The sequence below is a fragment of the Pongo abelii genome, chromosome 6, assembly GCF_028885655.2.
Source record: "Pongo abelii isolate AG06213 chromosome 6, NHGRI_mPonAbe1-v2.0_pri, whole genome shotgun sequence".
Classification (NCBI taxonomy): domain Eukaryota; kingdom Metazoa; phylum Chordata; class Mammalia; order Primates; family Hominidae; genus Pongo; species Pongo abelii.
The window spans coordinates 119,962,879-119,989,468 of NC_071991.2; the positions used below are offsets into that span (position 1 = coordinate 119,962,879).

The following is a 26,590-nucleotide window of genomic DNA, read 5'->3' on the forward strand; positions in this document are numbered from 1 at the left end:
TATAGCACGAAACTCTTGCAGGAGTCCCAGACTTAAATTTCCCATTGCCTATTTGAGTTTCAGCTTATGTGAAGACAAGGCACACTGAAATTAACAAGCCCAGAATAGAATCTCAATTTTCAGCTCCCTACCCCGATCATTCATGAGTAATGCCGTGTGATAAATGGCATGCCTCTCTACCAGTTGCTCATGCCCAAAACCTATATGTCATCTTCGACTTCTCTCTCCCTCACAGTCCACATCCAATCCACATAGTCATGTAGAGTGAAATCTAGAACCACATAGTTGAGACCTAGGCAGACCAGTATACAGGGATTTTCAGGTATTATGAGTCCATGGCCAGGTCTTTCTCTCCGTTTCCCTCTTCTGCACCCCCTCTCTTTCTTTGGGTGTGTGTGTACGTTACAGTGTTTCTCTAGCCACTTCAAAGCACTATTTCAATTTGCCAGTATGGTTGGAAACTCTGTCACAATGAAAATAATTATCTTTCTTTACTGAACCATCAGAACTTAAATAAGCAGTTGTGTGTGCACACACACACATACACACACACATACACAGAGAGAGAGAGAAAGAAGGGAAGGGGAGAAGAAATAAATAAAAGCCTGAATGGACAAAATTTAGGTCTAGGGCATTACAATTTAAAATGTTTCCATGCTGTTCCCTAAAAAATAAAAAATAAAAATTAAAAAAATATATATATTGTTGGCCGGGCGCGGTGGCTCACCCCTGTAATCCCAGCACTTTGGGAGGCTGAGGCGGGCAGATCACAAGGTCAGGAGATTGAGGCCATCCTGGCTAACATGGTGAAACCACGTCTCTACTAAAAAAAAATACAAAAAAATTAGCCGGGCGTGGTGGCAGGCGCCTGTAGTCCCAGCTACTCTGGAGGCTGACGCAGAAGAATGGCATGAACCTGGGAGGCGGAGTTTGCAGTGAGCCGAGATCGCGCCACCGCACTCCAGCCTGGGAGACAGAGCGAGACTCTGTCTCAAAAAAAAAAAAAAAAAAAAAAAAAAATATTGTTGACCCACTAGATCCTAGTGCTGGATTTAAGCTATGAGATACATAAAATAAGAATATGTGAACTCTGGGGATTGCAATAGAGATCAGAGGTAAGGCTTCACTCTACCAGGGCAATTTCACCTTTTAATGTCATTTTTTTTTTTACTTTTAACTTCTGATTTCAACATTTTATTTAACAATAGATTACTTTGCTCACAAATGTCCTTTTCTGGCAAATAACATTTTACAGGTCTTTTTAAAAGGGCCGTTCATCCTTGATCATAACAGATACCTAATGTATCTTTATTATCTGCAATGCTTCTAGTTTCTATTATACAGATAATTTTGTCACTTCAATTATCAAAATACTTGACAAATATTTAGTACAGAAAATATGCTTTTATTTTCCTCCTGTTCATTACACAGGGATTACTGTTTCCACATTCAGAATTCTCTAGGTTAGGGAATTCTTGAATTGGACCTTTGGAAGTCTGTAAAACTTGAAGTTGTGAGCAAAATTTTGTAGAGATGCATATTTTTTTCCCTTGGGGAATTATTTGAATTTCATAGCTTACTTGAGGTTCTCAAAAGGGTGATTAATTGAAAAGAGATAAAGAACCATGAATCTTCTGTATGAAAGCCTCTATTATTTCATTCTAGGAGAGGCCATACGACGTTTGATACATCAACAAGGGAAAACAGTCACCTCAGTCCTACACATCTTCAGACTTACACTTACAGAGATTTTCTAAATTCTTTGTAAAGGAACACTAAAACATAGGGTCTTAATAATGTTAACCTGAATGGTCCATGATTTTATTAATTCTATATACATGTTTTCTATACCTACAGTACAGCATACCCTGTTGCAGGATTTTCAGTAACTACAAAAGTTGTGGCTTTCCAGGAGTTCATATGTTAGGTTAAAAAAAAAAGGAAAAATAATAAGTAAAACAGATATCATTACGGGTATTCAGGTATTCAATTAGGAGAAACATGTTTTTCTGGAATGATAGCATCAGCATGGATTTGCAAAGATAGAAATATTAAAAATGGAGAAATTGAGGCCGGCCATGGTGGCTCAAGCCTGTAATCCCAGCACTTTGGAGAGCTGAGGCAGGTGGATCACTTGAGGTTAGGAGTTCGAGACCAGCCTGGCCAACATGGTGAAACCTCATCTCTACTAAAAATACAAAAATTAGCCAGGCGTGGTGGTAGGCGCCTGTAATCCCAGCTACTCCAGAGGCTGAGGCAGGAGAATCACCTGAACCCAGGAGGCAGAGGTTGCAGTGAGCCTTCATCACATTACTGCACTCCAGCCTGGGAGGCACGGTGAGATTCCATCTCAAAAAAAAAAGGAGAAACTAATGACCTAATGTAACAGTCTATCAGTCTTGCCTTACAAATATCAAACCCTAGGCTCTCCTTGCCCAGTCACTTTCCTGTTGCAGGGGAGCAGCTCTGGGAAATAGGAAGGTCTTCGAGATCAGCAAATCTCCCTTTGCTGAAGTCCTAGGGAGACCCGGAAGCCTGTGCTGGCAGCCAACTATCCTACAATTATGAAAATGTTAAATATAGCAAAAAAATAACTACTAAGTTTCACTTAACAGCTTTTTTTTTTTTTTTTTACAACTCATTATATTGCTCTTCTAGCACTTTAAAAACTATGAACATCAAAAACTTGAATTCATTAAATTTACTTATATCTTAAAGAAAAAAGATCTTTTAAAAATGCTTTTCACAGTACTGTTTAGCATTATTGCCCTCTCTAATATATCTGTTTTCTAGAACCAAGATAAATATCCTTATATTAACATTGTCAATCACTAAAAAGGGGATTAATAACTGTGTTTTTCCATAATGATGTGTTTCTATATGTTAATCCTAGTTAACTGCACTCTTCCTTCTCCTACTGAAAAAAAACAATTAGTTTTTTTCACTTAGTCCCCACACCAATTATGTCATACTCTTTTTGAGTGAATTGTACTCTTTTGTTTTCTTATAATATTTATCTTTATCCTTTATTGTGAAAATATAAGTAGATTAGGGTTTATGATGTTATGTAAATTTGGTGTCTTCCCTGAGATTAATTCCTAGCTGGTCCACTGTATTTATATTATCTGTAAATCTAGTAATTTGCAGACAATACATTACAATAAATAATCAGCACAAACCTAATGCTGATTCCAAAAGAACACTCTTCCTATCACTTTCTTGCTTACCATATCCAGCAGCCCAGTGTTTCATTTGGAAACGCCAAATATGCATAGATTTTGCAACACGGCCTCAAAACACTGGTCAAAAATTTTAGTAAGTATTAGCAAATTAATGTACCTTATCAATAAGTGTCAATTCTCCACCATCACTTGAATCAAAAATTATTTACAATAAAGATAGAGCATAACTCTACCCAACTGACTGTGATCGTTTCTGCTGTTTTCTTTGCTGGCTCCCTACTCTCTCAGCCCACAAACACATGAGCTCTGTCCTCAGCTGTTCTAGGCTTCAGAGTGTCTGCAGTAATTTCTCAATGCAATGTCATACATCAGAACACAGCTGGGCCTCTCACTTTGAGTTTCAGCTTTGCACTTCCAACTGAAGGCCAGGCCTTTGCTTTCAGGCATCTCACAATGACCTCAAACTAAAACTAAACTGATTTTATCACCCATTCCTCAATATGGTTCCCCTATTTCTGCATATGATTCTCATTACCCTTGATTAGGCGAAAATTTCTGAGGGGGTAGAGGGAAGAGAAAGGAGGGAGGAGGAGAGGGAGGAAAAGGAGAGGAGGAGGGAGAGGGATGAGGAAGGAGGAAGGGGAGATGAAAACAGTGAGGGGAGGAAGCAAGTGAATAAGAATATAAAACCATGGGCTTGGCACGGTAGCTTATGCCTATAATCCTAGCATTTCAGGAGGCCAAGGTGGGTAGATTGCTTGAGGCCAGGGGTTGGAGCCCAGCCTGGGCAATATGGCAAAACCCCTCTCTACTAAAAATGAAAAATTAACCAGGTGTGGTAGCTCATGCCTGTAATCCCATATACTCCAGAGGCTGAGGCACGAGGTGGAGGTTGCAGTGAGCCAAGATGGCGCCACTGCACTCCAGCCTGAGCAACAGAGGTAGACTCTGTCAAGGAAGGAAGGAAGGAAGGAAGGAAATATAAGACTATGAATAAGAGAGAATGACGACCAAACATCAGACACTTCAAACACTTTAGCCTAACATTCAGGACTTCCCACATTCTATACCAATCTACCTTTCTAGCCTCTTGGATAATTGCATTATCTACACATACAGATTTATTCATTATTTACCAAACATGTTACATTTTCTGAATCATGTATTTCTCTTGCCTGGGATCCTTTTTTTCCACTACCTTCATTGTCCAGGTCAATCTCCAAATCTTCTTGGAAGACGACAAACCAATTACTTAACAACAAAGCAGGTACTATCTGATGACACAGCCTTCATAGTTGTCTTACTGTGGAACTTTTCAGGTATTTATGACCTTTATGTATTTCACCTTACCCTAATGATAGAAATAACACAAATTCACTTCTAATGGTGAACAACTTGTGTTAATTTTATTCCAAAACAGAGTAATTCCACCTTTATTTGAAAGGTTCTTGGACTCTAATATCCCCTCTGTGTTGACCCATTTTCCAAGAGGCAGCCCCCTCAAAAACAAAAATAAAAACTGGTCCTTTATCTTAATCATTAAGAATTAGCTAACAACTATAAGGTAACTAATGTTCTTTTTGTAATTTCATACAACAAAAAGAACATAAGGAAATGAAGTCATTCCCAAACTCTCAAGAGCAACACATTCTCTGTGTGAAGTTATGTATGAAAGAATCAGGTACCATTCTGTCTGCTAGATACAAAGCTTTTAAAGAACTCTGCTATAGCTACCTTCTAAATTATGCATTAAAAAATCTGACTCAGAAATAGCAGTTTGCCATGGATTCTTGTAGAACAGTTATAAGGGTCTTAAAAAATGCATTTCCCAAACTGCATTTCCCTTTGAAAACTTAGAACAGGGAAAAGATGAATGAGTTAATTAGATATAAAATTAGCCTATGTGAACTGAACTATATTAAATAATGGATCAAAATGTTCAAAGGCAAGAACATAAGAAGTTTAACCTCATACATAAAAACCATGGGACTTCTATAACCTAGAGAATAGGCATATATATTCTCTAAGTGTATATATATACATATGTATACATATACATATGTATATATAAGTATATACTTTTATATATATACGTAAGTATATATATGTGCATACATACTTAGTGTATATATATAAGTATATATATGCTTATATATATACTTAGAGAATATATATGCATATTCTCTAGGCTATAGAGATTATATATATATGCACACACACTAAGATACATATAGCTCTACTCTAAGATACATATATCTCTAAGATATATATATATATATCTTGGGATTTTGCTCTTAGTTAGATCCACTGGACAAAAACTGTGGTAATAACAAGTTTACTGTGCTTACTGTGAATATCACTGCCCCCTGCTATATATGAGATATATATATATATATATACACACATATATATGAAGATACATATATGTATATATATAAAACAACAGCAATAATGTGGCAAATTTTTGCATATAATGAAATATTCTTTAGTATTTCATTTGGTATTAACATTTCATCTCCTGGAAAAAAGGAATGAGCCATTATTTTAAAATAATTATTTACTAACTATACTTATCTAAATAAAATAGTTGAATCTGTATTCACATTAATAGTGAATAATGCTGAGATGAAAGGAGTTTACCATTAAGTAAAGTAACAAAGACACTATCACTTTTCCAAACCTTTCCCAAAGCAGATTTGAACTCGAGTTTCATCATAATAAGAGTTCAATTTATATAGCACTTGCATACCAGAAACTGTCCTAAATTTTTATAAACATTATCTCATTTGAACCTCAGAGCCATGTCTCATCCTCATCTTTCATTCTTTCATTTACTATATGTAAGTGCCCAACAATAGGAAACACAAGTAACATTACTGTACATACTGTACAACAGTACAAGCATTAATATTTATTTGATGTTTAAGTTGTTAAAATGCAGTCAAAGAGGCATATGTAAATACCTACAATGCAAAGTACAATACGACAGGCTTTTGGGTTATAATGGGGAAACTGTAAGCTCTTCATACATTTTTTCTCTCCCCCAGTATAACAAAAGTGAACAGACACAGGGGCAGGAAGGCTTTCTGAAGGAGGTGGAATTTTTCATGAGTCATGAAGAATGGAGAACTAGGAATTCCAAATGAAGAGAATAACGTGAGGTAAAATTAAAATCCAAGAAAATACATGGTGTGAACTAGGAACAGAGAGTAATTCACTTTATCTAGAACACAGGCTATAAAGAATTGTTACATGAGAAGGAACAGTTGAAATGCAGATGGGGCCACACTGAACACCACAACTGCTGAAAGCTTAACCAAGGAGTGTAAATTTCATTTTTTCCCCCTATATTCAAAGTTCAGTCATGATGAGATCAGGAAGGTACTTCAATGATGTTTATCTAAAAACAAAAGTATGTAGGATTAGAAGGAGAAAGTAGGTAAGAGATTACTGTCATGCTCCCTATGTGAGATAATGAAGTCTCCAGCTATGGCAATGGCTATGAAATAAGACAAGAGTAGCAGATAATGCAGTATTATAGAGGAAACAGCAGTATGGAGTAATTCAGTTGGAAAGGCAATAAAAAAGGGTGGGCTTGTGATTATGAGTCAGAAGGGTGAATATGACATTAATAGAAGAACTAGGTATTGGATGAAAAAGAAAGTGACATTTAAATCTATTGAATTTCAGAAGTTTCATATCCATCAGTTTACCATGGGTTTAAGTGGCACAGTGTGAAACGAGGAATTGATCTACCTAAAAAAGGTGGGTATCAGGGGGCAGTGATATTCACAGTAAGCACAGTGAACTTGTTCTTTATTACTGCAGTTTTTTTTTTCCAGTGGATCTAACTAAGAGCAAAATCCCAATATGTTCTAAATTCTCAAACTCTACAAGGTAGTGAACCTATCTATATTTTTCAAATCCTATTGCTCTTCGTATCTGACCATGTATACAGAGTACACAAACTTTTGACCATGGTTCATAGACTGAGATTTAAGCCTTGTTCATCATATATCAGAATCATGAAAATACTTTGCACGTAGGCAATGAAATCGTTTTAGACATTTAATAGTAATAATAGAAGTCTGTCTGCCAGTTTGTAACAAAAAGCTAGAAGTAATCATTGTCATCTATTACATAAGTAATATTCTGCTAAGATAACATCAGTTGGCCCTGCTCCATCTAAGGTGATTAGGGAAAATGGGAGCATTTAACTTTTTTCTAGTTTAAAGCAAAGATAATTTAAGATATTTTGAACCAAGAAGATATTAATCAGATAAAATGCATTAAATATCATTGATACTATTTTGTGAGTATACATAAACACTTTTGCCACAGCCTTTTCAAAATGCTTTAAAAAAAGCTTTATATGAAAAATGAGAAGCTGTGCTGATCAGAACAAATAAACAATTAAAAACGAAGTCTAATCCTGTGAGCCTGACATATAGTGTCAAATAAATTTTTTAAAATAAATGATTCAATGTACTGTATAGAAGGAATTTATTGAATATATAATGTTCTTTGTTACTGGCTGATTTCCTGAAGCTTTTTCTGTTAACTATTTCCTTACCTCGTTAGTTCTTCTCTAAACCCACTCCAATCAGGTTTGCTCTCAACCATCCAAGGAGTCTGCCCTTACCAAAGTCAATAGTGTTTTCCAACTTGACAAATCCAAAGGTTACTTCATTGTCATCTTACCAGACTTGGCAGCAGGTGGCACAGACATTAGCTTTCTCCTCCTTGAAATGGCTTCTCTTGGATTCCCTGACACCTCACTCTTTAGTTCTTCTCCCACCCCACTGTTTCTTTCCCCTTGGTACAACCTCTAAATCCTTGTGTCCACAGAACTCTGTCCTGGGCTCCTTTTCTCCTTGAGCTCTAGACCCTCCCAAAGAGTTCTGAAGATGTCCCATGGTTTAAAATATTAATGTTATCTAAATGATTCCCAAATCTGTTAAAATTAAAATTTAAACAGATTAAAATTCCAGACTTCTATAACCAGCCATCACCTGTAATCTCGACATGGACAATCAATATTTGACTTCAGCATACACAAAACAGAACTCTTGATCCCCTCTCCCCACCCCGCCAAAATAATGTTGTTTCACAAGAAGAGGGACCATCATACACCAAGAGCCTATAAAAGTGCCTGAGTAGAACAGGCACTGTGTTAAAACAAAAATACCCTAATCAGAGAAGCCACATCATACTATGCTTAATATAAAAGCTCCAGCAGGTAAACACTGACGATCCCTAGATTCTATCAGAAATTCCGACACTTTTATCTTGTCCCTTTAGAGGAGAACAAGTAGTTCAGTGTTTTGACCCAGGCCACAGTTCTCAAGTGTGGGAGCACAGTGGAATTCCAAAGGACAATACAGAGTGCAGATCCAAGAGGATGCAAAAACAGTCTCCTAGATGAAGTCCAGCAGCCTAAGAACTTCATAGGCAACACAGAGGTAAAACGAGGCCCACAAGCAAAAGATCTACAGCAGAACAATGCGTGGTGCTTGGAGAGATTACTTGAAGGACTAGTATGTAGTTCTTGTTCATTTTAAACAACACTGGCCCATGCCCACAATAGGGTGAGGCCACCTGCAATTCATTCTGCAGATCACAGAGACGGAGCTTTCCAGACCCTCAATTTGTTCCAGTCATTCCTTTGCTTATACCCCAACAGTGTTCTCTACCACAAGGTAAATTCCAAGCTCTTTGATCTAGTATATAAGGCCCTAAATATTCAAATCATTTCCTAACTTTTTAGCCTCTTCGGCTACTCCAGCAACACACACCACACCTCCCTAACAGATTCCAATCCATTTCATGATCCTCATGCCTTTGTAAAAGCTGTTTTCTCCCTGATGGTTAATTTTGTGTTCATCATCCAAAACTCAGAATTCCTGTTTTCTTAAAACCTTTATTAAACTTCAATTAAATATCCAAGAAAGAATTGGGTACCCACACTCCCAAACCAGCTCTATTTCCTGGCACCCAACTAGACTGTTCCCAGCTTCCCCTACATTAGATGTGACCACAGGACAAAGTCCTCAGATGGGATATCAGGCCAGGGGTCCTCAATTCTCACTGTGCACCAGCATTATATGGGAAAATGATAAAAAAGAGGCATTGGGCCTGACCTCCACAGACCATTTCACTTAGTCTGAGGTGAGGCCCAAGTATTAAAGCTCTTCTATTCATTCTAATGTGCATACAAGGTTGGAGAGCACTAAAGAAATCCATGCCAACTATCCAATATAAATGAAGATACTGCCACCCATGTGCTCCTGCTATACAGTATACATACCCCCAGTAATGCACTGATCAACTATACCATTACATTTCATACATCTGTATGATTTATACATCTATACCATTTATAAAACTATACCATTTTATAAATCTGTCTACTGACCACATATTAATGCCTTGAGGGAAGGAATCAAACCTTGTCATTTATGTATTTTCACTGCTTAACCTAGTAACTGACATTTTTCTTAAGTATTCAATGAATTTTTTTTTTTGAGAGAGAGAGTCTCACTTTGTCCAGCCCAGGCTGGAGTGCAGTGGTGTGATCTCGGCTCACTGCAACCTCTGCCTCTTGGGTTCAGCAATTCTCCTGCCTCAGCCTCCCAAGTAGCTGGGATTACATGCACATGACACCACGCCCGGCTAATTTTTTTGTATTTTTAGTAGAGACAGGTTTCACCATGTTGGCCAGGCTGGTCTGGAACTCCCGACCTCAAGTGATCCACCCACCTCAGCCTCCCAAAGTGCTGGGATTACAGGTGTGAGCCACCACGCCCGGCCAATGAACATTTTTGAATAAATAAAAGAAAAAATATATATCAAATATATAATTTCAAATTTGTTAGAATATTTTCATTAAACAACCATGAAAAATAAAGATACAGTTGCTTATTATGCTTGAAACAGTACACCCATATAATCCTTTCTTATTTATTAGTAGTTGAGAATAGACTTTGTAGTACTTTAGCAAAAATACTTTCTTTTTAGTATTACTACCACAAAGATGCAATCTCTTTGTAAAGCTGTGTTCTCTTATTTTTAAAAAGTGGAAAAGTTGGGATAATTTTCTAATTTCCATAGAGTAGAATTAGATAAAGAAGAAAAATCTAAAAATAAATACAGGAATGTCTAAAGGTAACCTACATTCATTATCTAGGGAGATGCTAGAGAAAGCAAAGACAAATTCAACAAAGCATTTTAGCAGAAACCTTATTTTAGAATATTCTTATGTAACTCTTCCACATGTAAGCCAAAGGTAAGAAACAAAATAATCCACAGCCAAATGGAGCAACACTAATAAAGCATATAATTTAATTTATTAGGAATATGTTAAAATTACACTGACAATTTAAAAATTTTTGAGAGCGGAAACTTAATACTACCAGAGACTCAAATTCATTTTAGTAAAATTAAATTCATCCAATTTACATTATGATACATTTATTTACCAAAAAAGTTAATACATATATAAACATTATGGCCTCTCCAATGATTAATTTCAGAATTTCAAAAATTATATATTGTAACAATCTAACTATTCTTGAGATCTTGTTTTTCCCTTGCTGTGTCCCCAGATACAAACCTGCCATTTAATACGTTTACTTAAATATTTTCCTCAAATGTTTTGAGATTTTAAATTATATATGTATGAGAAAAATATACTCCTCCCTAATTTTCATTACCATGGCATTTATTTTTCTATTTCAGAAGTCATTTTTGAAAGTCATTTTGAAAGGTATCAGTAGAATGTGCTATTATTTCTACTGAAGTAGACACATTACTGTATATTAAATGAAACCTATTATCAATCACAGGCTACTAGTTGGAAAAAAAAAAAAAAAGACAGTGGTGGAAGTCAGTTCCCAGTTTCCTTTGGGGATTCACATTTCTCTCCCTGTTTTCTTTCTGCACACCTTGAATGAAGATGTTCAAAATGGTTAATGCCTCATGGCTTCTGGACTTCTAGGGGAAGACACCCACGGTGACCACAGCAACTCCCTATTTATTGATTTCTTTAAACTCTTAGACTCGAAGCACTTAATCTCCAAAGCAAAAACTTCTAGGGAAAAGAAATCATAAACTTGAAGCCTACTTTTTAACCATTCACAAATATTTCTGCTTATCCCTTACAAATACCCAAACAGTTCTGTGATGTTACTTAACATGGGTGGTGTAGTCTTCAGACATGAAGAATTTGAGTGGGAGGAGGGATAAATGAACAAGATCTCAGTTAACTTTGCTTTGACACTCAGGTAAATCTGGGTGAGTCACTTTCTTCAGTTAATGGAATGAGATTATAAAAGATTAACGAAAGCTGCTTTTGGCAGAAAAGAGCAGGATCTAGATAGCTATAAAATTTAGTTACTTAATCATTTTAAGAGACAAATATAGAAGTTAAAGGAGAATTATAGGAATAGATATGGTATTATGTATCCCACTCTTCAGACTCTGTTCATTTAGGATTGCACGCCTCTCTATAGTCCATAAGATGCTTACCTACCTCTGTTAATATCTCAAACACAGCCCTATCGCCTGCTCATACTCCAGTAGTCAACGATGTGAAGTTCCCCAAAAAGCCATGCATTTCACACCTCCATACTTTGCATGTGCCTGTCCCTCTGCCCAGAACACCTTAGCATCTACTCGTTTTGGAGAACCTCTTCATGATGTATCCAGAACCAGAGATTAACCACACCACTGTAGCACTTACAACAGCATTTTTTTTCTATAAACCTTGCAAAAATCAAGGTTTTATCTGTCTCTAGGTTCCTATTATTTAACACAATGCCTAGTGAAAACTATATATACATATGCCCTGCATGATTATAGATAATGGGTTAACTAATTAATTTGAACATACTGCATTACCTTATGTCATATTTAAAAATAACCTTTAATAAACACGTTTTAGGAAAGGCAGCTGATTAACTGGTACCACTTAAGTAACAGCATTTTCATTTTAAAAAGTGAAATAAAATTATTCTTAGTAAGACTATAAAATATACAGTTTTAATATTATGTAACATTGTTTCTCTAAAAGAATATATATATTTGAAATTAACTGCATTTCCTTAAAATATTCTGAAATCAAACTTTCCACTGACAGATTATTCTTCCTTCACTCCTGTTCTTTTTTATAATATCCTGATTCAACTAAATCACAGCTAACAATTTCAGATTCTTGTACTGTTATGCCACTCATTTTAGACTGTACATGTTGATCTTCTTTACTTTTTTCTTAATACTTTGTTCTATGAATGCGTACCACTGCAGATACATTATTCTCAAATCAAAGAATCCAAAGTATAAAATTTTATTAGCACAATAGCTAATCTAGGTGCTACTTACATTGTTTTTATTCTTTTTTATGTTTTCTTGATAACAATAACAATTTGTCTTTCAATTATCCCTAATTTCATATCTTAACTGTGGTATGTGCTATCTTCTTAGTGTTTTAAAAGTTTCCTTCATGTCTTAATGTTGATAATTAATACGTTACTGGCTCTGACTCAAAGTAATGTAAATAGCCTTTTTCAGATGAGAGTTTCCTGTTTTTCCACTCGTGATGCTAATCCTGAAGCTCTGGGACAAAGGATATTACCAAATGATGGCCATTGATGTCATGTGGCAGCCCTGGCAAGGCTCCCTTCCCATTCGTGTCCTTTCCTTCTTGAGTTGCCAGAGATTGCCTGGCTGCTGCCAGCCTGCACATTTCACCAGAACAGCCCTCAATCCTGAGCTTCTGACTCTTAAGAAAGCAACATCTTTGAGATTTTCTAGATTTGTGCTGCCAAAAACAAGGGGCCACACAAGGGTAAACACATACAGAAGTGACACTGTTACAGTTATGAGGAGTCTCAAAGCTTTTCCTGAAACATGGACAAGGTGGGGTAAATCTCATAGACATACACCTGAGCCAGGTTCCAGCAGCTCCACTGGCTTTAGATCCTACCTGCCTCCCCAAGGCCTGCTCTTCTATTTCTCTTCTCAGGCTATTCCTTTCTGTAAAGAACAGGCTAGTTTCTGTGATTTCTATTGCTTTGCCTTATCTTTTCTTTTTAACCTTTGTTGGAACATAACAAAAGAAAGAATATACAGGCTTACGTCATTTTATTGAGCTTCTCTCTATCGCACTTTGCAGATATTATGTTTCTTTTAACACACTGAAGGTCTATGGTAATCCTGAGTCAAGCAAGTCTATAGGTGCTATTTTTCCAACAGCATGTGCTCATTTCTGTGTCTCATTTCATAATTCTCACAACATTTCAAACTCTTTCATTTTTATTATATCTGTTAAGGTGATCTGTGATCCGTGATCTTTGATGTCACTATTGCAACTGTTTTGAGGCACCATGAACTGCTCCCATATAAGACAACAAACTCATTCAATAAATGTTATGTGTGTTCTGACAGATGAGCTATTTCCTCATTTCTTTCCCATCGCTCAGCCCTGTCTATTCCCTAAAACACACTAACATTGAAATTAGGCCAATTAATAACCCAATAATGGCTTTTAAGTATTCAAGTGAAATGAAGAGTCACATATCTCTCATTTTAAGTTAAAAGCTAGAAAGGATTAAGCTTAGGAAGGCATGTCATAAGGAGAGGCAGGTCAAATGCTAGGCCTCTTGCACCAAACAGCCAAATTGAAGGCTACGAGAAAGGTAAGGAAGCTGCAGAAGAAAATTTGAAGCTAGGAGAAGTTGGTTCATGAGGTTAATGGCAATAAGCCGTCTCCAAAACATGGAAGTGCAAGGTGAAGCAGCAAGTGCTGATGTAGAAGCTGCAGCAAGTTATCCAGAAGATCTAGCTAAGATCATTGATGAAAGTGACTAAACTAAACAATATATTTTAATGTAGATGAAACAGCTTTCTATCAGAAGATGCCATCTAGGGCTTTCACAGCTACCAAGAAGAAGTCAATGCCTGGTTTCAAAACTGCAAAGGGCAGGCTGACTCTCTTGTTAGTGGCTAATGAAGCTGGTGAGTTTAGGTTGAAGCTAATGCTTGCTTACTATTCTGAAAACATTAGGGATTTCAAGAATCATGCTAAATCTACTTTGCTAGTGCTCCATAAATGGGACAACAAAGCCTGGATGACAGCACATACATTTCCAGCATGGGTTACTGAATATTGAGACTTCTAAGACAATAAAGATTCCTTTCAAAATATTATTGCTTACTGACAATGCACTTAGTAACCCAAGGTTCTGATAGAGATGTACAAGAATATTCACATTGATTTGATGCCTGCTAACATAACACCCATTCTGCAGCCCATTAATCAAGAAGGAATTTTTATTTTCAAGTCTTATTTAAGAAATACATTTTGTAAAGCTATAGCTACCACAGACAGTGATTGCTCTGATGGATCAGAGCAAAGTAAATGGAAAACCTTCTGGAAAGGATTCACCATTCTAGATGCCATTAACACACTTGTGATTCAAGGGAGGAGGTCAAAATGTCAACATGAACAGGCATTTGGAAGAAGTTGGTTCCATCCTCATAGATGCCTTTATGGAATTCAAGACTTCAGTGAATGAAGTAACTGGAGATGTTCTAGAAATAGCAAAAGAATTAGAAATAGAAATGGAGCCTAAAGATATGCCTGACTTGCTGAAGTCTCATGATAAAAGTTGAGTGGATAAGGTATTGCTTCTTATGGACGAACAAAGAAAGTTGTGTCTTGAAATGAAATCTAATCCTAGTGAAGATGCTGTGAACACTGCTGAAATGACAAAGGATTTAGAATATTTATATAAATGTAGCTGATAAAGCAGTGGCAGTGTATGAGAGAACTAATTCCAATTTTGAAAGATGTTCTTCTGTGGGTGAAATACTATCAAACAGTATCATATACTATTCAGAAATCTTTTGTGAAAAGAAGAGTGAATCGCCATGCAAACTTCATTGTTGTCTTATTTAAAGAAACTGCTATAGCCAACCTAGTCAGTAAGTAGCCATCCACATCAAGGCGAGACCCTCTACCAGCAAAAAGATTATGACTTGCTGAAGGCTCAGATGATTGGTAGCATTTTTTAAAACAATAAAGTATTTTTAAATTAAAGTACATAGGTTATTTTTTAAACATAATGCTATTATGCACCGAATAGACTACAGTACAGTACAAACATAAATTTTATATGCAGTGTGAAATAAAAAAAAATTGTGTTACCTGTTTTATTGCAATAATCACTTTGTGGCAGTGGTCTGGAACTGGACCCAGAATATCTCCAAGGCATGCTTGCATAGCATTCAGGAAAAAAAAAGTGTCTTGGCTGCTTTCTAAACAATTTATTTTCATAATTTCTGTAAAACAATTATTATTATATGTCCTTATTTACAGGGGTACTCTTTATAATTTCTTTTTGTTTTAAAATCAATCAAAAATAATCCTCAAGCTTTTCTTTCAAATCTCAGAACTGAAAGAAATTATAGTTTTAGTTCAGACACATACAGAGCTTGGAAGTTATCACTCCCATCCTCAGAATAAAAAGTTGGGCAAGGTGGAAATCATTGACTTTTCTTGACTTCTCAGATAATTGAGTGTGCAGGGGAAACCACTAACCAAAATCTAGAAAGATGGGCAAATCCAGAAAGACATAGCACTTGGAGCAGAAGTTGCTGTATGCCATGAGTGGTAGGAATATTTACTTGTCTAGTAATTTTGAAAAATTGCTATGAGCTGGGTGCAGAGAGTAAGAAATTCCTGGAGCCACAATCATAAAGAGGCCCCCAAACTTTGCTGGACTTTCCTTTCAGTTACCCTACCAAGTTCTCACAGTGAGGATCCAAAAAAGATCCCCATATGGCCATGGCAGAAAAAAGGGGGAGAAAGCCATTGTTCAATCTCCCAGATCCTTCTCTCTAACAACAGTAGAAAGGTTTTGCCTGAGGGAAACACTGAAAACTTATCCCAGGTGGAGGAAGAGAATACCACCCCACTCCAGCCCTCTTGACTCATGTACTGAAAAGCAAAATCAAAAAACAGAGTGAACAGGACACAGGACTTCAAAAAAAGAGACTGGGAAGCTGCATCCAGGGAAGAGAATGAAGAACATAGTAGTAGGAGGGAGCAATCCTCCTAGACCAGGGACAGAAACACGTATGCAGGTTATGCGTCCACTAAAAGACTGAGATTTAATAAGACTAGAGGACACTCCATCTCTCCAACGCCTTACCACAACACCAACACAGCTCCAGGATGACAAAAGTGGATTGGTGACAGCTAAAAGAGCTGCAGGATGTAGACTTTCTCTGGGGCGGAGTCCTTAGGGAAGCCCAGTCAAAAGGGGAGGCAAAAACAAGGATACGGGAGGAAGTTGAAGTTTCTCTTTTGCTGTGCAGAAGATCTTTAGTTTAATTAGATCCCATTTGTCAATTTTGGCTTTTGTTTCCACTACTTTTGGTGTTTTAGACATGAAGTCCTTGCCCATGCCTATGTCCTGAATGGTATTGCCTAGGTTTTCTTCTAGGGTTTTTATGGTTTTAGGTCTAACATTTAAGTCTTTAATCCATCTGGAATTAATGTTTGTATAAGGTGTAAGAAAGCAATCCAGTTTCAGCTTTCTCCATATGGCTAGCCAGTTTCCCCAGCACCATTTATTAAATAGAGAATCCTTTCCCCATTTCTTGTTTTTGTCAAGTTTGTCAAATATCAGATGGTTGTAGATGTGTGGTATTATTTCTGAGGACTCTCTTCTGTTCCATAGGTCTATATCTCTGTTTTGGTACCAGTACCATGCTGTTTTGGTTACTGTAGCCTTGTAGTATAGTTTGAAGTCAGGTAGCGTGATGCCTCCAGCCTTGTTCTTTTGGCTTAGGATTGACTGGGCAATGCAGGCTCTTTTTTGGTTCCATATGAACTTTAAACTAGTGTTTTCCAATTCTGTGAAGACAGTCACTGGTAGCTTGATGGGGATGGCATTGAATCTGCAAATTACCTTGGGCAGTATGGCCATTTTCACGATATTGATTCTTCCTATCCATTAGCATGGAATGTTCTTCCATTTATTTGTGTCCTCTTTATTTCATTCAGCAGTGGTTTGTAGTTCTCCTTGAAGAGGTCCTTCACGTCCCTTGTAAGTTGGATTCCTAGGTATTTTATTCTCTTTGAAGCAATTGTGAATGGGAGTTCATCCGTGATTTGGCTCTCTGTTTGTCTGTTATTGGTGTATAAGAATGCTTGTGATTTTTGCACATTGATTTTGTATCCTGAGACTTTGCTGAAATTGCTTATCAGCTTAAGGAGATTTTGGGCTGAGACAATGGGGTTTTCTAAATAAACAATCATGTCATCTGCAAACAGGAACAATTTGACTTCCTCTTTTCCTAATTGAATACCCTTTCTTTCTTTCTCCTGCCTGATTGCCCTGGCCAGAACTTCCAACACTATGTTGAATAGGAGTGGTGAGAGAGGGCATCCCTGTCTTGTGCCAGTTTTCAAAGGGAATGCTTACACTTTTTGCCCATTTCAGAAACTACCATCAGAGTGAACAGGCAACCTACAGAATGGGAGAACATTTTTGCAATCTACACATCTGATAAATGGCTAATATCCAGAATCCACAAAGAACTGAAACAAGTTTACAAGAAAAAAATAAACAACCCCATCAAAAAGTGGGCAAAGGATATGAACAGACACTTCTCAAAAGAAGACATTTATGCAACCAAAAGACACACGAAAAAATGCTCATCATCACTGGCCATCAGAGAAATGCAAATCAAAACCACAATGAGATACCATCTCACACCAGTTAGAATGGCAATCATTAAAAAGTCAGGAAACAACAGGTGCTGGAGAGGATATGGAGAAATAGGAACACTTTTACACGTTGGTGGGACTGTAAACTAGTTCAACCACTGTGGAAGACAGTGTGGCAATTCCTCAAGGATCTAGAACTAGAAATACCATTTGACCCAGCCATCCCATTACTGGGTATATACCCAAAGGATTATAAATCATGCTGCTATAAAGACACATGCACACGTATGTTTATTGCGGCACTATTCACAACAGCAAAGACTTGGAACCAACCCAAAAGTCCATCAATGATAGACTGGATTAAGAAAAGGTGGCACATATACACCATGGAATACTATGCAGCCATAAAAAAGGATGAGTTCATGTCCTTTGTAGGGACATGGATGAAGCCATAAGGGGGAAAATAACACCTTACCTCTAAAGACTAAAGGATAAGAACTACATTAAACTTCTCATCAAAAATCATGCAAACCAAAAGACAGTGCGGTGAAATTTTCAGAGTGCTGAAAGAGAAAAAAAAAAAACCAGATAATTCTATATCCAGTGAAATTATACTTTAAATGCGAAGAAGAAACAAGGACTTTCTCAAACAAAAACTGAGAGACTGCATCACCACTAGTCTTGGCCTTCAAGACATGTTAAAAGAAGTTCTTCAGAGATAAGGAAAATAATATCAGTAAGAAATCTGAACCTACATAAAGAAATGAAAGAGCATCAGAGGAGGAATAAATGAAGGTAAAATATATATAATATTTTATTTTTCTTATTTTTAATTGAGCTAAAAGATAACTGTTCAAAGCAATAATAGAAAGGATATATTGGGGGTTATAGCATATTATAAATGAAGTGAATGACAGCAATGTCACAAGGGATGACAGAAAGAAATTGGGTATACTCTATTATGGAGTAGCTGCAGTACACATGAAGCCTTATAGTATAGTGTTATCTGAGGGTAGGCTTAGATTATTTAAAAATGTGTATTTTAAACTCTAGGAGAGTCACCAAAATTTTGTTTTGTTTTTTTAAAAAATGTATAAACAGTATACCAAAAGATAAAAAATGGAATTCATATAAAGTGTTCAATCAAAATTAGAGAAGGCATAAAAAGTAGGGGAGGGCAAAGAACAAATGCATGGAAGTGGTAAAAGCTACAAAGATTTTAAAATTTAATCCAACTATATTAGTAATCACTTTAAATATGAATGGCCTAAACATACCCATTAAAAGACCAAGATGATCAGTCTGGATTTAAAAAAAAAAAAAAAAAAAGAAAACTTCGGCCAAGCTCAGTGGCTCATGCTTGTAATCCCAGCACTTTGGGAGGCCGAGGCGGGCGGATCATGAGGTCAAGAGATCGAGATCATCCCGGCTAACATGGTGAAACCCCGTCTCTACTAAAAATACAAAAATTAGCCAGGCATGGTGGTGTGTGCCTGTAATCCCAGCTACTCGGGAGGCTGAGGCAGGAGAATCACTTGAACCCGGGAGGTGGAGGTTGCAGTAAGCTGAGATCATACCACTGCCCTCCAGCCTGGACAACAGAGCAAGACTTCATCTCGAAATAAAAGAAAAACTTCAAGACCCAATTGCACACTGTCTACAAAACATCCACTTTAAAAATAAAGACTTAGGTTAAAAGTAAACAGATGGAGAAAGAGACATCATGTCAACCTTAATAAAAGAAAGCTGGAGTGGCTATATTAGCTTAAGACAATGTAGACTTCAGAAAAAGGAAGATAATCAGGGATAAAAAGGAATACTACATCATGATAAAGGAGTCAATTCTACAATAAAAGATAACAATCCTAATACAAATATATGTACCTAATACAGAATCAAAATATATGAGACAAATACTGATAGAACTGAAAGGACAAATAAACAAATCTGCTATTTTTTTGTTGTTGTTCAGGCCAACTCTGAGCAAGGACAAAGCCACTGTTATAGGTGGAGATCTGAATTGCAAGTAGGTTTCAAATCACAGAAGACTAAAACCAGGGTGCACATAGTCCAGCTGATTCTCTAGTAGGCAGACAACTTAAACATATTTTAAGTTAATAACATAAACTCATAGGAACACGGAAATATATTTTATAACCTTGTAACATTTACCATGTTCTAATCCACATGTAATAACTCATTTAGAGGTCTTATAATATCTTTGTGTTTTAAAATCAATCAAAAATAATCCATAAGCTTTTCTTTCAAATCTCAGAACTGAAAGGAATGATAGCTTTAACTGAGGCATATAAAGAGCTTGGAAGTCATCACTCCCATCCTCAGAATAAAAAGCTGGGCAAGCTGCAAATAAATGACTTTTCTTGGACTTATCAAGTCTTATCTTATAGAGACTTTAGCCACTATAGAGGAAAAAATGTTTTTTCACTCAACTTGGATTCCGTAATACCTACAGAGGTTTTGGACTTGAACAAAGCTCAACAAATATCTACTGAATGCCTGAATCTGAATTTTCCCACTAAATTATGTTCATCAACATGTATTTGTACAAGTGAGCTACTGTTTCACTAAAAATACAAAGTTCCAGTTGAAGTTATCTTTCAAATAGAAGATTTTGGTCTTATAATCATCTTCCACTATTACCAAACAACTACCTGGTTTAATAAAACAATGAAATCAATTACAGTGAGTACACAAATTGTTCACAGGGTTAAAGTGCCACAGTGATTTACTATTAACTCTATTAATTTGTTGATTTGAAATGGTCCACAAATTACCAATGCAAAGTAACCAATATGGATATAACAGAGAAATTAAGAGAAGATTTGCAAAAAGATTAAAAACAAACATATACATTATAGAAGTGTAACTCTTAAGGTAACACAAAAATTTTTAAGTGTCAGAATTTTATCAATTTAAGTTTTATATTAGGGTGTAGTTAAATAATTTATACCCTCAACATAAACAAACAAAATGCAAATATAGAAGGACTACATTATTAGACAAATCATTGGGTCTAAAAAATGAAAAATGTGAAACATGATTTATACCTCCTCCCCCGCTTTTTTTTTTTTTTTTTTTTTTTTTTTTTTAAGACGAGTCTCGCTTTGTCACCAGGCTGGAGTGCAGCGGCATGATCTCAGCTCACTACAACCTCCGCCTCCCAGGTTCAAGCAATTCTCCTGCCTCAGCCTCCTGAGTAGCTGGGACTACAGGCATGCACCACCACGCCCAGCTAATTTTTCTATTTTTAGTAGAAACCAGGTTTCACCATGTTACCCAGGATGGTCTCAATCTCCTGACCTCATGATCCGCCCGCCTCAGCCTCCCAAAGCATTGGGTTACAGGCGTGAGCCACCGTGCCTGGCCTTTATCCCATTTTTGTATGTATAACTAGAATAACAGCTGAAGAGAAAATATAATATTGACTCTGTAATCTCTTTAAATTACATAGTTCAACTATCATCCTCAATTTATTTCAATCTGGGTGAGTTAAATAAAAAAAATTGAAATTTCATTACTTCCATGTAAATCAGAAGATCAGCATCATATCTTTATAAAATATTATTTTGCAGTGAGAAATACCTACTTATTATAATTTGCCAAGCTTCTTCAGATAGGAGATGATTTGCCTTTTACTCTACAGGGCATGGCCCATTAATACCTAATAGGCACAAATCTAATGTCCTACAGTAGGGCACATGGGGACAATTATTTACTGGATAAGAAGTACTGATATTCTTCTCCTTCTACCAAATACTTTTTTCAAAACTTCTCTCAATATCACTATGTGACTTATTAAAATTCAATTCTGCTCAACTTTTCAAGTAAAGTGATTATAGCAAGTAAAGTATATCTTCATAGGCTTGTAAATACTTCATGTTCATTCCACGAGTCAGACAGGGGAATGGAATGATAATATCAGAGACCACTTACCTGACATGCATTATAAAGGAGCTGGTGTTCTAGTTTTTTAATACCCAGAATCTGCTGAAACATTTCATAGAGTTGTTCCTTGCTCAGAATAAGTTCAGACACTGCACTTAGGGCCATTCTATTTGGCTGTTTGCACAAGTCCTCTTCACCTCTGTAAATGGCATCATATTTGGCTATCCATGAGCTCAACACCGTCTCTTTGCTCAAGCCATCTATTTCTGGCAAACTCCGCACACGTTTTTCTATGTTTTTCTTAAATACTTCTCTGAAGTCATTAGCAGAACACCCTCCACTCTGAACCATTCTGGCCACTCGGTCACTCTTTAGAAAAACCTGAAAAAAAAAAAAAAACCCAATTACAATTAGGTGTAGATGCTAACACCACTTGCTTTCAGCAATCCAGCCAGAGTTTCTACAAATAATTCAGCCAAATACTCCAGAATGATTCAAAATGTTTTATAATACATGGTAACTAATGTCATAATGTTGGCCCCAAATCTCTCTAAAATGTTAAAATGTTTAGGAGACACAGTATACAGTAAAAAACACCAGTAAGATGGTTTACTTTGATCTGTATGTCTCCCACCTCTACAACGAAATCCTTTAGAGTGACATCCTTATGAATGTGATTCGTGCTCTTATACACAGACTCCAGAACTCTCTCATGCCTTCTACCACATGTGTTCAGAGTGAAAGGACAGCTGTCTGTGAATCAGGAAGCAGGTCCTCACAGACACCAAATTGGCTAACACCCTGATTTTGGACTTCCCAAGCCTCCAGAACTGTAAGAAATAAATGACCATTGTTTATAAGCAAAAAAAAAAAAAACAAAAAAAGATGATTAGGAAAACAACTGGAGATATGAACCCAACATCCATACCTGTATCTGAGAGTTCTATCTAGCTGGTTTTTCAGCAGGGAAAGAATCATGTATCATTTGAGTGTGGACTTGAAGACCAATAGCAGGGTAAGTCTAGTATCCAAGTCAATATTCATCATATGTAATTTTTACTCAAAATTGCCCAACAGCTGGGGGGCTAGAATATACCTGTCCCCATCCCTGATTTTACCACCTCCGCAACTTCTCACACGCTTATCATAACTAGAAAGAATGGAGGCTTGAAAAGCAATACCTCTAAGGGACTTCTAATTGTCCATTACTACTGGAAAAAAAAACCAAAATAAAAACAACAATAGAGACAACCATAGAGTAAGATGTTCATGAGACAGGTAGCAAAGGTTGGGTAAAAATAAGTACAGTAATAAGGTCATATTTGGGAAGAGACACCAGATTTGGCCTTAAATCTCTCTATTCTGCTAAGTTATGTATCTAAGTATCAGTCAAGATTCATTAAACATCTATTATGCTGTCAATATTCCTAAGAATCCTCTATAAGCCATATAAGACTGCTTTTATTATTGCTTTATTCTTTCTATAATGTCAAAAGACTCTCCCAGAAAAGCCTGCAGGACAATTTAATAGAACCTCCATAAATTATATGCTGTTATTGAGCTTACAGAACAAAAATTCATGTCAACATCTTTTTTCTTTTTTTTGAAACAGGGTCTCATTCTGTGGCCAGGCTGGAGCCCAGTGACACAATCACAGCTCACTGCAGCCTTGACATCCCAGGCTCAAGCAATCCTCCCACCTCAGCCTCCCAAGTAGCTGGGACCTGCAAACACACACCACCATGCCTGGGCTAGTTTTTGTATTTTTTTTTTTTTTTTTTTTTTTAGATATGCGGTCTCACTTATGCGGCTCAGGCTGGTCTCAAACTCCTAGGCTCAAGCAATCCTCCTGCCTTGGCCTCCCAAAGTGCTAGGATTACAGGCATGAGCCACCACACCTGGCCTCAACTTTTACCCTAAGAACTGACTCATTATAGTGAAGTACTCCCAAGTTATGATCACACTACTTGCACCACACTTCCATGCCTGTCTGCATGTGGGCAAGCAGCACACCTGCTTGATACAGTCAAAGTGAACTCACTTGAACCACTGGGGCTGGCATGCTCAACCACCTGACCCCAAGCCTTTTCCCACCACTTTAGTTTTCCCTCTTAAGGTCACTCACACAAACTGTTTTTCTTGTTTCCTATCTTTGCTCAATGGCAAGAAGATTCCTGGAGCTCAAATATTTTGGTTGACAGACTTACTTACTGAAACACTGGTAGTAAATTCTGCATTGTCAAATAAGATGCTCCTCAAACTACAATGAGGTTACGTCCTAATAAGCCTGTCATAAGTTAAAAATATGTCAAAAATGCATTTAATACACCCAACTTACCTGAAACATGCTCAAAACACTTACATTAGCCTACAGTTGGGCAAAATCATCTAATGCAAAGCTTACTTTATGATAAAGGGTTGAACATCTCATGTAATTTGTCAAATATTATACTGAGTATGAAAAGCAGAATGGCTGTATAGGCAGTCAAAATATGGTTTCCACTGAGTTATATCACTTTTGTACCCTTGTAAAGTCGAAAAATCATAAGCAGAACTGTCATGAGTCAGGGATCCTCTGCGTGTGTAACACATTCCCAAAATGCTTCCTCTCTCTTTACCAGCTCTGGCTCAATTACTCTGGCTCAATTTATCAGCCAGCACAGAGAGAGGCTCCCACAGCACAGTGGCGGGCTGAAGGGCTCCTTGAGCATGGCCAGAGTGGACACCGAGCCCGAGGAGGCACCGAGAGTGAGCGAGGGCTGCTAGCACTTTGTCACCTCTCACTATGTATGTCACATTTGTCTACATTTCAGTAAATTTTAACTTACATACGGCCTTCAATCTGAGCACCACCAACTGCCACTCTTCCCATTAATCTACTCAGCTTATATACCAAAAAAGTCACTGAATATCTTAACAAAGTCATGGTGAACTAATAACAAAAGTGAAATGTGATTACTATAACAAGAAACTGTATCTGCCAAAAGTAAGTCTGCTCAGCTGTCCAAACAAGGCTTCAAACATACTTTTCCACAGAAGCCCTTATTGTTCACACATTGCTGTTGATTTGGACCATGCATTACTTCTTTGATTTAAAAGGATTTTATAATGACGAGAAAAACATTATCTGCTTGCCAAATCATTGTGGCTATGAGATGGTTCCAGGAAGGCTGCCAGCATGTGTTCAGCAAAACGCTGAGAAAAGTACAAGAGTCTCACTTATAAGACATGCCTTTTTCTCCTTAATAATGCCAAATAAAATACTGTCTCATAATTTCCATAACCTATGCTGTCCTTGGAGAAACAGCAATATAGATTTTAAAACTACTTTTCAGGTGTTATCAATTCATGAAGCTTTGTAACTGTGGTGAAGTTTAGTGTCACTAGAAATCATATCATTTTTGCTTTTCCAGTATGTAAATACCAGTATTTTTTTTACATGGAAACATTTTACTTCCTGATTCATACATGTTGTAATCCAAACTTAAAAGAGATACACTTTAAAAAGGAAAATCTGAACCTCAGGTGTGCCGAAGCTCTAAGACATGAACTGTTTTACTGGATGGAAACACACTAACGCAGCATTTGTCCATCTGTGGGACCTGTCTGTGACTCACACAAAATGGAGTCCTCTGTGGTGACACCAGACACAGAAACGTAAAGGAGCCCAGTGCTCAGTTCTGACTATGCTGTCCAGGAAGACACACTGGCTCCCTGTTAACGCCCTAGATGTGGAGAAAGAACAATGGTCACGTACTGGAAAAGACCAATGTGCTTCCTCTGATTTAAAGTGAAAACTCTAAAGTGATGTTCTCTCCTTTCATTTCAAGGTATTTTTTTAGAAAGGTCATCCACCAAGGTGAGTTAAATGATAACGTGTACTAAATTTTTAAAAAATTATCTAGTCTGTCATTGATGGGCATTTGGGTTGGTTCCAAGTCTTTGCTATTATAAATAATGCTGCAATAAACATACGTGTGCATGTGTCTGAATAAAGAAAATGTGGCACATATACACCATGGAATACCACGCAGCCATAAAAAAAGAATGAGTTCATGTCCTCTGCAGGAATGTGGACGAAGCTGGAAGCCATCATTCCCAGCAAACCAACACAGGACCAGAAAACCAAACACCACACGTTCTCACTCCTAAGTGGGAGCTAAACAATGAGAACACATGCACGCAGGGAGAGGAACAACATACACCAGGGCCTGTTGGGGGGTTGGGGAGTAAAGGAGGGGAGAGGATTAGGACAAATACCCAATGCACACAGGACTTAAAATTTAGACCATGGGTTGATAGGTGCAGCAAACCACCACGGCACATGCACACCCGTGCAACAAATCTGCACATTCTATACATGCATCCCAGAACCCAAAGTAAAAAAAACAAAAAAGAAAAAAAGAAAAGAAATTATAACCTCTTGAACCTCAAATAAAATAAAATAAAATAAAGACCTACTTGTGCATCTTTTGCCAAAGGAAACAAACTTAAGGTAAGGGGGTGGGGAGGAGAGCAGTAAACCCTGGGAAAAGCCACCATGATCCGAAACTTGGACTGTCTAAACTATTAAAATATTCTTTAAAAAATGAATAGGTTCCTGACTAATTACTCTGTTTATGAGAAACACCTACAATCCATTAGAGTAGACAATAAAATAACTAAGGAGGAGTATCTCAATTACTTGTTAGGGTCCTTCATAAAATTTTATTAATGGCACCTTAAATGTAAACACTACAGAGAAACTGCCAGAAGAATGAAGACTTAG

The 26,590-nt window shown here is 37.0% G+C and overlaps 1 protein-coding gene across 3 annotated transcripts in view; it reads right to left on the reverse strand.

Annotated features, from left to right (window-relative positions):
- The window catches only part of CADPS2 (calcium dependent secretion activator 2), a 567,688-nt gene that overhangs the window by 341,791 nt on the left and 199,307 nt on the right, over nt 1-26,590 (reverse strand). For all 3 annotated transcript variants that reach the window (XM_024250127.3, XM_054559726.2, XM_054559723.2), the window contains exon 3: nt 21,871-22,203. In XM_024250127.3, coding sequence (XP_024105895.1) covers nt 21,871-22,203 — 333 coding nt within the window. The remainder of the gene's footprint in view (nt 1-21,870; nt 22,204-26,590) is intronic.